Source organism: Pongo pygmaeus, chromosome 8 (genome assembly GCF_028885625.2).
Source record: "Pongo pygmaeus isolate AG05252 chromosome 8, NHGRI_mPonPyg2-v2.0_pri, whole genome shotgun sequence".
NCBI lineage: Eukaryota > Metazoa > Chordata > Mammalia > Primates > Hominidae > Pongo > Pongo pygmaeus.
The window spans coordinates 99,400,565-99,414,239 of record NC_072381.2 but is presented as its reverse complement, the minus strand read 5'-3'; the positions used below and the strand labels follow the sequence as shown (position 1 = coordinate 99,414,239).

The 13,675-nt window shown below is 41.6% G+C and overlaps 1 protein-coding gene across 5 annotated transcripts in view; it reads right to left on the bottom strand.

Moving 5' to 3' along the window:
* Positions 1-13,675, bottom strand: part of PLCE1 (phospholipase C epsilon 1) — a 343,931-nt gene that overhangs the window by 50,799 nt on the left and 279,457 nt on the right. For all 5 annotated transcript variants that reach the window (XM_063669995.1, XM_063669996.1, XM_063669997.1 and 2 more), the window contains 5 exons: positions 12,560-12,621; positions 12,309-12,474; positions 9,223-9,330; positions 7,657-7,773; positions 4,546-4,704 (listed from right to left, as the gene is read on the bottom strand). In XM_063669995.1, coding sequence (XP_063526065.1) covers positions 4,546-4,704; positions 7,657-7,773; positions 9,223-9,330; positions 12,309-12,474; positions 12,560-12,621 — 612 coding nt within the window. The remainder of the gene's footprint in view (positions 1-4,545; positions 4,705-7,656; positions 7,774-9,222; positions 9,331-12,308; positions 12,475-12,559; positions 12,622-13,675) is intronic.

The following is a 13,675-nucleotide window of genomic DNA, read 5'->3' as shown; positions in this document are numbered from 1 at the left end:
TCGTAGACTCCCTAAATTCTATTTGTGGATATTACCAAGGTTAAGAAATTGTGTAATACAGTTGTGTTTGACCCTGGAATTACGTATGTTTTAAAATAATTCTCTATTCCCTGAATTTTTGAAATGTAGTTATATTACCTTTATAATGAATATGTATACATAGGGAAGATACAATTTAGGCTGTGTCCATATCCAGATGAAATGTATTACAAAGCAGTCCATTCCAGATAACTGGACATTGTCTAGGCTGCGATTTCTCAAAGTGGGTTTTATGGAGCTCTGTGGGTGTTAATAGGTGTTATGGAAAAACTGACAATTACAGGAACCACAAAATACATTGAATGCCTGGAAGCAGCAGCTTAACCAAACCTGAACACATTCCTACTACAGGGTTTCACACAGCCTTCATTTAATACGCTAAAGGGCATCACAAGTCTTCAAAGATCTCCAGTGCAGCATTTCCCATGCTTACTTAACCAGGAAAAATTTTTCCCCCATCTTTCTCTTCTCAGAGTCTCTCATAGGATTAGTGTTCTTCAAAACTTTGGGAAATCTGTTGTAGGCACAAGTGAGCCACAAAAGCAGGTCTGTTTATCGCTGATAAGAGAAGAGCCTTGACTCAGCGAGCACTCAAGGTAATGCCAAGTGCTGGGAATGATGAGGCCAAGGGCTGGACAGACCCCACTGGCAGGGAAGCATCAGAACTGTATGGGAGAAGGACACTGCTCAAAGAACCACGAATAGCAGTGTCTGAAAGTGGAGTGCCAAGGCCCCCGAGATGCTCAAGGAGAAGCATGGGAGAGGCAGCCCAACGAACAGCCAACAGCTGGCACCCTTCTACACAATATCCTACTTATTCTAGGGTAGAAAAATGGGACCTCAGCCCCTGAATAAAAGTAACTCGGATATAGGTTGGGGTTGGAGGTATGGGTCAGATGAGGAGACTGGCCCTCATAGGGCTAAGCAGGAGCAATGTCTTACACTTCTCTGTTTCCCCAGTACCTAGCCGCAGTGCCTGTCATTTAAGGTGAACTGAGATTTTTGGGTTCAAATTCAGGTGAGGAATGTCAGAATCCTGGAGGATCCTGGTGGGCTATAGTTAGGAGACCTCAGGATGCATCTCAGTACAAGCCAGGTGGAGGGCTTCAGAAATCCTGCTCTGAGTCAATCCATCCTTGCTGAGGGTGAGTTCTTTGTATGGAAATGACTCAGGCCTTCTATGTTAGGGGGTAGGTCTGAGCCCACTGGAGCTCTGGGTCACCCAGTTTATTTGAGGTCAGATCGTCACTAGGTCTAGACCCATGATCTACCAGAAAACAGAAAGGCCTTACAGATGTGACTGTGGAATCATTGCTGGTACCCCTTGGGAAGTCATCATGAAAGGTTGCAAGCAGTCTTAGAAACTGGAAATAGGGATTATATTGTCCCATTTTTCCAAAATGAGGAAAAAGTAAGTTGTGGAAATTATACTGTGGGCAGTGTGAAGGTGATAAATGACAAAATTTCATGATGGGGTATTAATCACTGGGTTTGTGAGAACTTAGAAAATAAAGAGGTGATTTGCAAGAGTTAGAGTGGATCTACTAAGAACAAGTTTACCACACAGTGACCTCCTTAGCTTTTTTGGATAAGATAATTCACTTTGTGGGAAAAACAGCCGATAAATAGTGTTTCTCAAACTTCCAGGATAATAAGAATTATTATTGTTATTATTTTTTCTGCAGACACCATGGTGACTTAAGGAATTATTTTTATATAAACAGATGACCAGGCCTTTCTTCTGGAAATTCTGACTTAGTCAGTCAGATTCATGACCTTAGAATCTGTTTTTCAAAGTGCTCCAGCGATTATTCTTATTAATGTATTCTGACTTCTGTATCACCTTTGTAAAGGGCTTCTCTAAAGACCCGAGTCTGAGACTAAGCTCTACTGCTATGAGCTGGGTGGCCTTGAGAAAGTCACACCAGTGGCCAGGCTTCAGTTTTCTATTTTATAAAGAAATCAATAAAGAAGTTGAAGCACACTCTGGGAAATGCAGGCTACAAGAGAGGAGAGCACCAGACAGGAGCAATAGTCATCAAATGCCAAGGGCCTTATTTAAGAAGAGCACAGGCCTCTCCATGTGGCTGGCTGACTCAAGGGCAACTTGGGATGAAGACACAGTTTGAGAAACTGCTAATAAATGTACCAGATGACGGAAACAAAATTCACAAAGAACTTTGTAGGATGTAATAATATACCAAAGCCAAGAAGAGCAAAAATAGAGATAAATATGAGGCTCCCATATACAAAAGGTTAAAATTCATTGTTAATCTGGAAAAATGGGAACACTGGGCATAAGAACAGTCTATATGAAAATAACTGAATGCTTTTTGTTTTTTACAAGCTCAACATGAGCTCAGTGTGTGTTAAAGAATTTTTTTTTTTTTTGAGTCAGGGTCTCACTCTATGGCCCAGACTGGTATGCAGTGGCACAATCATGGCTTATTGCAGCCTTGGCCTCCCAGGCTCAGGTGATCCTCCTGCCTCAGCCTCTCCAGTAGCTGGGAATACAGGCACATGCCACCATGCCCAGCTAATTTTTATATTTTTTGTAGAGATGGGGATTTGATATGTTGCCCAGGCTGGTCTTGAACTCCTAGATTCAAGCAATCGACCTGCCTCGGCCTCCCAAAGTGCTGGGATTACAGGCGTGAGCCACAGCGGCTGGCCAAGAATTTTTGAAAAGCAGACAGTCTGAGGCTGCATTAACAAAGGTTTAAAGTTCAAATTAGGGGAGGTGATGGTTTCACTGTTCTTGTGCTGTAATATACTACCTAGAACACTGATTAAGTTTTGGAAATCACATTTTAAGATTGACAAATTCAAGAATATCCACAAATTTAAGAATATCTACGATATTCTTAATGGTAAGTAAAGAGTCTTAGCAACCATATCCCGTCAGGAACAGTTGGCACAACAAGAATTTTTAGCTTGGAGAAGAAAAGCTGGTGGGGAAACACATGATAGCTTTCTAAATATAAAATTAGTCTGTACAGCTGCAGAGGGAAGAGGGAGGGCCAATGAGAAGGAGGAACAGGAAGGAAGATTTGGGCTCAACATAAAAAAGACTTCTGTTCATTAGTGGAATGAAGGCCTTATAAGTAACTGCAAATGACTGTGCACAGAATGGAAAAGGCAAGGACATTCACATTTATCATTTATCCTGAAGACCACAGTGGTATGTGTGGTTAGCAGCTTTACCTGCTTGGCAGTGAGGACAGGGCAGGAATTGTTGGATAAAGAAAACAGCACAGATGAACAGGGTTCTAGAAGAAAAAGCACCACTGCTGGGTGGTCAGTCACTGATGTGGCATTTGAGGAAGGCCAGGTAGAGTATACATGCTAATATTTAAATAACTTTGTAACAAGGCCCATCAGCATAGGTGCCATGGCCTCTGAAACCCAGGCAAAAGCAAGGTCACCTGGAGCAGATTTGGAAGTGCAGATCTGGATAAAGGTAGACCTAGTGGAGGTCTCCAACTGGTGGCCCTTGGGGCTGACTTAACCTCTGGACCTGACTTGTTTGGCTGGTGCAGTGTTTAAAAATAATTGAATTAGAGCTGTTCATTGACACGGCGTGCACACTCCACTCCTGTCCTCACCACTTCCAGCTGTCCTGTATCCAGCTGGCTCCTCACACTGATGTTTCCTGCTTAGCCCCTGAAGGTGACTGATTTTGCAACTTTTGGCCCAGAATCATGGGTGATCTTCAAATTGGGTAATGTATACCTTCAGAGGACACAAACGCTTCAAGGGAATATGCAGGTTCGGATGTTTGTAAAGAAACTGGTTTCTGTATGTTTAGCATCTATGTGCCTGTACTCTTTGAGCCAGCCTGAGAGCAAGTCTGTAGCTGGCTAGTTTCCAAAGTGATGTTTTAGGACCAACAGTGCCCTCCTAAGTAGGACAAATAGTTTTGCCGGCTGTCATCCTGTGGGATAAGTAGGTGCAGACCGGAAAATAGACTCAGTGTTCTGTACCTGAACTTTTTCACGGACCTTTGGGCCGAGGGTCTCCTACACAGGTGGGTTTGTCATGCTTGGGCCCAGATCTCTGTTGTCCAGATCTGGGCCCAAGCAGCATAAACTAGTGATATGCTGGGATCACAGGGCTATGGCTATTGGGCTTCTACTACAGGCCCCATGCCAAGGGCTCCCCTAAGGGGACTCTCCCTAAGGGGACTACAGCAGCCATTATGGGATGAACAACCCCCGAAGCTCAGTTTCAGACACAAGAGTCACACTTCATCCCACTCAGAATAAATTAAATAACGGAGGTATATTCTATGTGGGAACAATTCCACAAATTAAATCTTGGGTGAGTGAGATGAGAGAATTTATTGGTCTATGGAATGAAAAGCCCAAAATCAAATTTATCATTTAAGGAAAGTCAGTCTTGAAAAACTAGTAAACCAGCAGGTCATCTGAAAGGTTAGAATGATGTTATTTTTCTTTGTTCTAGGCACACTGCCTTTTCATAACTGGTTTAATAAGAGGGGAGTACCTTTTGCTTTAAGATATCCACTGGCGTCTGATGGGCTTTTAGCTTCTTGTTTTTCAGAAGAACTTTCCTTCTGAGTTGGTCAGGTGAAGGAAGCATTGGATCATCTGAGAAATCAGTCTCAAATAAGAATTTAGCCACCAGCTTTTCTCCAAACACAGTCTAAAAAGAATGAAGGAAAACATACAATCAATGCCTTTTATCTATAATTGATATATATATGTACACTTCATAAATATAGTAGATATTTTAGACTGGTTGAATTATTTAAAAAGTCTTAGGAAGAGGAACTAGGAAAGAAGCTGTCCCCTGCTCCTGCCCCCTTCAGTTTCTTACTGAAAGGAAGGGAGGTGTTTAGAAGGACAGGAGGAGAGGTTGAGGCCACTCTGCAGCTGGTGTCAGTTCTAACTATTTAGGAAAATATTCTGTGGTCCGATGTATTAAATAAGAAAACAGAATCAGTTAGAGGCTGTTGTTTGTAGAATAAGGTTAGTTTCAGATGAAGTCAAGTCAAAAGGATAAAACTTTGGAGGGGGTAGGGAGTAGGGACAAAGATAAAGGTAGAATTTGCGCCCACATAGTGTAAAGAACCACAGACACAATTCTCACAAAGATTTTGAGCATGGATCTCCAAAGCAGAATGTGTGTCTGTCAAGGAGGTGGGTGGAGGGAAAGCAGACACAATGCTTATATCCATTGTTGCCCAGACTGGTCTCGAATTCCTGAGCTCAAGCGATCCACCCGCCTCAGCCTCCCAAAGTGCTAGGATTACAGGTGTGAGCCACTGGGCCTGGCCCTGAGTTATTTTTTAATTGAAAAATAAAATCAAAACTTAGGTCAGGACAATATGAAAAGTTAATTAGTTTTGTTGGCATTAATATTTGGGGACATTTTACCAGTGCCCCTCCTTCCCACTAAGAGCCACATTTCCACAAATGCCTCTACCATTAAAGGAAGGGGGAAGTATAATGGAATATCTGCTTCTAAATCTGGGTGCAATATTGTTGTAGGAAGTCAGGGATCCCGAACAGAGGGACCAGCTGGAGCCGTGGCAGAGGAACATAAATTGTGAAGATTTCATGGACATTTATCAGTTCCCAAAATTAATACTTTTATAATTTCTTATGCCTGTCTTTACTTGAATCTCTTAATCCTGTTATCTTTGTAAGTTGAGAATGTACGTCACCTCAGGACCACTATTGTACAAATTGATTGTAAAACATGTGTGTTTGGACAATATGAAATCAGTGCACCTTGAAAATGAACAGAATAACAGTGATTTTCGGGAACAAGGGAAGACAACCATAAGGTGTGACTGCCTGCAGGGTCAGGCAAAAAGAGCCATATTTTTCTAGTTGCAGAGAGCCTATAAACAGATGTGCAAGTAGGAGAGATATCGCTAAATTCTTTTCCTAGCAAGGAATATAATATTAAGACCCTAGGAAAAGAATTGCATTCCTGGGGAGAGGTCTATAAACAGCTGCTCTGGGAATGTCTGTCCTATGCAGTTGAGATAAGGACTGAGATATGCCCTGGTCTCCTGCAGTACCCTCAGGCTTACTAGGATTGGGAAACCCCAGCCCTGGTAAATTTGAGGTCAGACCGGTTCTCTGCTCTTGAACCCTGTTTTCTGTTAAGATGTTTATCAAGATAATACGTACACCGCTGAACATAGACCCTTATCAGGAGTTTCTGATTTTGCCCTGGTCCTGTTTCCTCCGAAGCATGTGATCTTTGCTCTGCTTTTTGTCCCTTGAAGCGCGTGACCTACTCCCTGTTCGTAAACCCCTTTTGAAATCCTTAATAAAACTTGCTGGGTTTGCAGCTCAGGTGGGCATCATGGACCTATCAATATGTGATGTCACCCCTGGCAGCCCAGTTGTAAAATTCCTCTCTTTGTATTCTTTCTCTTTATATCTCAGACTGGCTGACACTTAGGGAAAATAGAAAGAATCTACGTTGAAACATTGGGGGCAGGTTCCCCCAATACATTATCATTCCCTTATATAAGGAAGGACTGACTGTTAACACAGCAACTGTTCTGGCCAGTCTAAGCTCTTTGCTAACTTGGATCTTTGTACTGTGGTATAAGAAGATCTTCTTGGCTGGGTGTGGTGCCTCACGTATGTAATCCCAGCACTCTGGGAGGCTGAGGTGGGTGGATCATGAGGTCAGGAGATCGAGACCATCCTGGCTAACATGGTGAAACCCCAACTCTACTAAAAATACAAAAAATTAGCCAGGCGTGGTGGCGAGCGCCTGGAGTCCCAGCTATTCAGGAGGCTGAGGCAGGAGAATGGCATGAACCTGGGAGGTGGAGCTTGCAGTGAGCAGAGATTGTACCACTGCACTCCAGCCTGGGTGACAGAGCGAGACTCCATCTCAAAAAAAAAAAAAAAAAAAAAAAAAGACGATCTTCTCCTATAAGATTTGACTTACTTGCCCTGAGGTATTTTCAGCTTTTCCACATACAACTGACAGATGACATCCTGGCATCCCTGATTTGTGGTACCAGAAGTGTTGGAGAGTTGGTCTATTCTAGTCTCCTAAGGCTTTCTGGAAAGGGTAAGGAGACCAGAGAGCAATACTTATATCACTCCAGCTGAAAATAGGGACCATCCCAGAGAAGGCCCAGGCTCTGAGAACAGCCCAATTTCTCAGGTTTGTGGGACCCTAACTGTATATGCTTCACAGCCAAGGTCTAATTGCAGCATAGTCCACAAAGGCCTCCTTTAAACCTAATGACGGCTGGGTGCAGTGTCTCATGCCTATAATCCCAGCACTTTGGGAGGCCGAGACGGGTGGATCACTTGAAGCCAGGAGTTCCAGAGCAGCCTGGCTATCATGGTGAAACCCCGTCTCTACTAAAAATACAAAAATTAGCCAGGCATGGGGGCGCATGCCGGTAATCCCAGCTACTCAGGAGGCTGAGGCAGGACAATCACTTGAACCTCAGAGGCAGAGGTTGCAGTGAGCCAAGACTGCGCCACTGCACTCCAGCCTGGGTGAGAGAGTGAGAATCTGTCTCAAAAAAACAAAACAAAACAAAACAACCCAATGACAATTGCAAGACAAGGGCCAACATACCATCCTGCCTTTTCGTTGAGAGCTCACCTTGAAAATTTCTGCCATTTTTCGTTGCTGAGGCAATGAACAGTGGTTCTCAATCGATATGATGATTGGCAGGTCAGAGTTGATGAAGGCACTGCGATCAATGGCTTCAACCACTTCCTATGAGAGCCAAAACAGCTCATTAGAGTCCAGATATCTGTCAAGGTGGTCAGAAGGCAGGGCAGTTATAGCCACAGAAAGCATCTCAATTGTTACATGCAGCAGACTCTGGCCAAAGATGGTTTTCATATTTTCAAATGAAGCATGAGGATAAGGCTATTTTGTAGAAAGACATTAAACTGTTTATAGTGAGTATTGTTCACATACTATAAGGAACAACTATCATATTGAATTTAACAAATCTATTAATATACATATACTCTCTCTGTATACATATATAGAGTATATTGCAGGTAGAAGACACTGTCCTAGTTATAGCAGCAAACATAATTAAGCATAAAATACTTTCTTGCTTATAAAGATTTTATAATTTATTTGAGGCAATAAGACTTATGTCACATATATTTATGTGTATATGTAAACACAGTTATCAACTCATCCCCATGCCAATATAGCATACAGGAGTTTTAGGAATGCTAAATAGGAAACCAAGTTGAGGAGAAAATGCATTTTAGCCACTATTTCTACATGTAAAATAAAAATAATATTCCTTCACAACCTGGCCACAGTTCAGAGAAAATTATGTTACATAGCCTAAGACCCTCTGAATGAAGGTAGTAATTGCATAACTGAACTAATAAGCTACCCAGAATTTGAAACACAAATCCAGTGAGATCAGTCTTCCTGGGTGACCAATCTTCTCAGGTGGAACTGATGCTCATTACATTATAATGCTAACTATTTAACCATCTCCTAACTCCTGACATTGGCCTTTGTCAGCATGACACCAGGACAAATGACCATTAATTCCTATAGCAGGAAAACAGACCCTGCCTTTATATATCATATTACGTAAAAATTGCAACAATATTATTACATGCTAACTAATGTAAGGTAATGGTTACTAACTTGGGTTGAATGGGGAATCTAATGAGAGTTCTAGATTAACTCCAGAAAAATGAACATGTGCACATTCCACATGATACAGCAAACACTTTTGGGAAGTCTTCATTTAGACCCAGCATAAAGACCCTTGACCTAAGGTGTAATTTGGTCAAGTTACTGATTTAAATGAAGAATGAAGGCCAGGCGCAGTGGCTCACATCTGTAATCCCAGCACTTTGGGAGGCTGAGGGACGGGAGGAGCACTTGAGGTCAGGAGTTTGAGACCAGCCTGGCCAACGTGGTGAAACCCCGTCTCCACTGGAAATACAAAAATTGGCTAGGCTTGATGGTATGGGCTTGTAATCCTAGCTACTTGGGAGGCTGAGGTAGGAGAATCTCTTTAACCTCAGAGGCAGAGGTTGCAGTGAGCCAAGATGGTACCACTGCACTCCAGCCTGGATAACAAAGCAAGAACCCGTCTCAAAAAAAAAAAAAAAAAAAAAAAAAAGAAATGAAGATAATGTCTCTTTGGGATTTGATTTAAAGACAGTTATGAAGGATTACCTTGAAGGGGATCTTGGTTGTCAGCGTATGTCCATGATAAATGATGGGCATCCCATCGTCTCCGTCCCAGCAGTCCAATTCTACACTTCGACAGCCTTGCAAGAGGACCTGTGTGATCAATGAGCGAATCCACCCCAGGTGAGCACCTGGAGATAAAGCCTCGAACTAAACCCAGCATGTAGTTCTACATATCAGGCAGTGTTCACACTCAGGACTAAAGCAGAAGGGCAAATGGTCTAAAACAAACATGGCATTTTCGCCAAAGGCCGCAATTAATCTGGAGTGGGGAATGAAGGGAACAGATTAAGGTAGAAAGAGTGTTTACCAGAGCTGAATATTAAAGGAAAATAAAATTTGATAGCAAAACCATATGGCCATTTTCCTAGCAACTTTGGCCCCTTGAAATGGCACATCTTCAAATTAGAGAGCCAGGCAAGTGCTCTATCTGGGTAGACATCAATGGAGGTGAAAATGCTGATGCCACAGCCCAGAGAAAATAAGGCCACTGAGTTCTTAATGAACTGGCTAAACATTTACAGCAAGCCAATCAGGATAAAATCACTTCCATTAAGACCCAAATTAAGCCACGATTAAACATCTTTGCTGTGAATGCATAACATGTAAGAAGAGTAGAAGCAGAGTTGCCAAGGATTTGCCTGGCTATCTAATTCCAGAATAGCAACTAGAGCAGGGATGGCAAATAATCCATAAATGGTTCCTTTCTCCCATACCCACAGCAGACATCAGTAATCAAGCTAGGCACACTTGTCCTTTAAGCTTTAATATGTTAGCTCACAACCTCTTTATTAAAGTGCTCCAGAAATCACTACCAAAGAATCAGATGAGTTGATACCTATTTGTTATCCTGGATCTGAAGTGGGAAGCAGAGCTCAATACATGTGCTTGGTTTGCAACTCTGTAAAGTTTGCTTGAAGCAACCTCTTCCTCCATAGATCTATCTGTACATCATCTTAAAAAATTATTACATACTGGAATAGTGACCCAAGCCAAGAAATTGATACATCTGTAAATGTGCCTACCCACTGATTTTAGAATGCACATAACTATTTCTGCATGACAGCAATCCATTACTGGGGCTTAGTGGCCACTAGAGTTTCTGCAACTAAGCTCAGATAGTGGAATGATTCTCATTTTAACACTTCTATATGAGATATGTGCTATATTCTTCCTTTTTTACAGCATAGTCGGTGGCCTAGAATCTCAAGGCTATCTGCTTCTTTCAGCAGCTAGAGTATCTACAGGTGCAGTGTCTTGGGCTGGAAATTGCTATGTAAAATGGTGGCTGGAACACCAATCTGCTTATCTCTGTGGTGCCCCTGCCAGACCGGGAATAATGTTCAGTAACTGGCAACAGATGAGATGGCTTTTCAGCATGGAAGGACTGAAGGTCTTCACCAAAGTCTGTGTAACCTTAGATCTCCACATATGGCTAGAAGAGGAAAACCTGGGCTGGAAATTCTACATGAGAAGAACAAGGCTTATTCTCACTTCCCATCTGCCCCACGGAGTAATGTTAAGAGGTAATTAGGAAGGGCTAAGGAAGAGTGGAGAGGGGTTAGAAATGAAGTAAGAGGGATCTACCTGCACACTAGGTTTAATCACATCTGTGAGTCTATTTGAGGGTTTCTTGTGCCTTATTCAAAAGCTGTGATAGTCTCTCCTTGGGGTGTGATGTTAAGAGGTTTAAAAACTGTTTGAAGTCAAACAGAGGAATGAAATAGAAATTAAAGCCAGGACACTGGTCCTTGTTTATTTTCCTGGGATAAATGTGCATACACACAAGTACATAGATATACATAGATATGTATATATGCACTTACACATATATGTACACACATATATATGTATATACCTACATATGTGTATATGAAATATATATAAGTATCTGTATTTATATGTATATTTAATTTCATTCCTATAGAATAATGAATTTCAAACTTCTTTTAACTTTGGCATTCTGTGTGCGAATGGAGGGCCAATATGTAAAGTGTGTAGAAGAGCAGACATTACCTGAAGTGGGGCAGCGTATGGCACCCCTCCTACTCTCTGGCTTCTTCATCTCAGTGTTGGGGGCTGAGGCCCCATGACAGAACTTCTATTTTGAAAATCACTACTCTAAAAACACATCTTCATTCATAATAAAGTTTCCTTAGAAAACAGAGTTTAAAATACATATTCCCGCTAAGCAAGCTTTGGGACAAAAAATTGCTCCATGCTTTGAGGAATATCTGGACTAATCTGGAGAACAAAGAAACCTCATTGTTGCTGGGGTTATGTAAACAATACACCTGTAGTTTTCAAACCTGGACCCACATGCGCACACAATGACACACTTATATTCCCTGCCTAGCTCCAACCGAATTGACCCTTCTTGAAAGAGTTAAGAAAAAAGGCAGAATAGATGAGGAAGTTGCAGACGGTACAGCAGAGAGGCAATGGACACGCAGATCATTGCAAGTTGGATGTTTAGGTCAAAAGGATGTACTTTTTCTAGTCTAGAAAACCTATTGAGTTTCAAAGAACATTTTCATGAATTTAATGTGTAGGGACAGTGCCTAAAGTCTGTGCAGATTTTTTTCTGCATTTTTTTTTTTTTGGTTACCATAGGGATAGATTGATTATTTAACAAACTGAAAAGCAAAACAAACAATATTTTGGGAATAAGTACATAGAAAGTTGCATTTTCTACTATGCTTTCCCACTACAATATATTATTTAGCAGTTAGAGAAACGATTAGATAATTTTCCCATGGGAAAATCTAATTTTAGTGGGAGTAGGTCAGACTAACTAGGATCTAAAAGCTATGAGTCTCAAACAAACACTTTCATTTTGGCCTAGAATAAAGGTTAAGTATAGATGGGGGAAAACAAAACAAAAGAAGTAAAGAAAACGACTGCTGTAGTATAGCCAGTTTTCCCACACTTCATGGTTCCTCACATTTGACACGTAATAGCTTACTTTACAAGCTCTTCAAAGGAGTCTGGGGTCAGGTTTTTGTGACTTTGGGGGTTACGTAAATAATTAGGTTTAATAAAAACCACATTCCAAGTGGTATTCCCTGTACCTGGCTGTAGAGTTCTACTGAGGATTCTCCTTTGAGCTGATGGCCCGTGAGGTAGGTATTGTGCGAAGATTCGATGTAATAATATGAGAGGGGTAGCTGCAGTTCTTTAATGTTCTCCTGTGACTCATCATTTTTTGAGGCAAAATTTTCTTTATCCATCAGAAACCTAGGTGAAACAAATTTTCTTAAGACTGCATGGGAAAAATGCATACTACTCTTAAAAGATGGGCAAAAGATATTTTAAAAGTTACCTTGCAAACCCTTCAAATGACATTAGTCCCTGATGACACATACTGATGCTAGGCTCAAACTTCTGCAAGGGATTAAAAAAAAAGTGTTATTTAGGTTAAGGAAACTAAGAGGGGGAAAGAAACCACATCATTTTTTAAAGCTGTTCTGTTTTCATCAGGAAACATCTAAACCAAATATTTGAACTAATTTAGTAACGTAGTGGTAAGAAGTAGTTTTTAGTCCAAAAGAAAACATTTATTATATGTGAGTTTAGTATACTAAGCATATTTATTTAATAGAAAAAAGGAGAGAATGAGAAAAGAAGGCTGATTTCTATGAAAACAAAGTATATCAGTTTATCCAGGTGAAAATGGGGATAATAATAGCAGCTACCATAAAGTTGGTGAGAGGCGAACTGAGATGATTCACATACAGCACTTAGTGCCATGCCTGTATTTAGTAATATCATAATGAGCACTCAACAGTGTGATAGTAATCTCACAATTTTAGCATTTTCAGTGATCAAATCCAACTGCTGGACAACTAATACATTGATACCCAGTCAGGTGATAAGGGAGGTTGAAACCTAGACTCATTTGTTGCATGGAGCCACACCACTCCTCTCTGCTGACACCCTGTAGTGTAAACCTTCACCAGCTATTGCTGGTTACTATGATAGCTTCCTAAGCAGTCTCTCTGCATCTGTTCCTTCACCCGCACAGTTGACAATGGGGCCAGAGTAACCACTTAAAATTTTTTTTTAGAGACAGGGTCTTGCTATATTGCCCAGCCTGGCCTCAAACTTCTGGGCTCAGGCAATCCTTCTGCCTCAGCTTCCTGAGTAGCTGGGACTACAGGTTTGTGCCACCATGCCTGGCTCAGAGTAACCTCATAAAAAATAAATCAGCCAGGCGCAGTGGCTCACGCCTGTAATCCCAGCACTTTGGGAGGTTGAGGTGGGCGGATCACGAGGTCAGGAGTTCGAGACCAGCCTGGCCAAAATGGTGAAACCCCATCTCTACTAAAAATACAAAAATTAGATGGGCATGGTGTTGCGTGCCTGTAATCCCAGCTACTTGGGAGGCTGAGGCAGGAGAATCACTTGAACCTGGGAGGCAGAGGTTGCAGTGAACCAA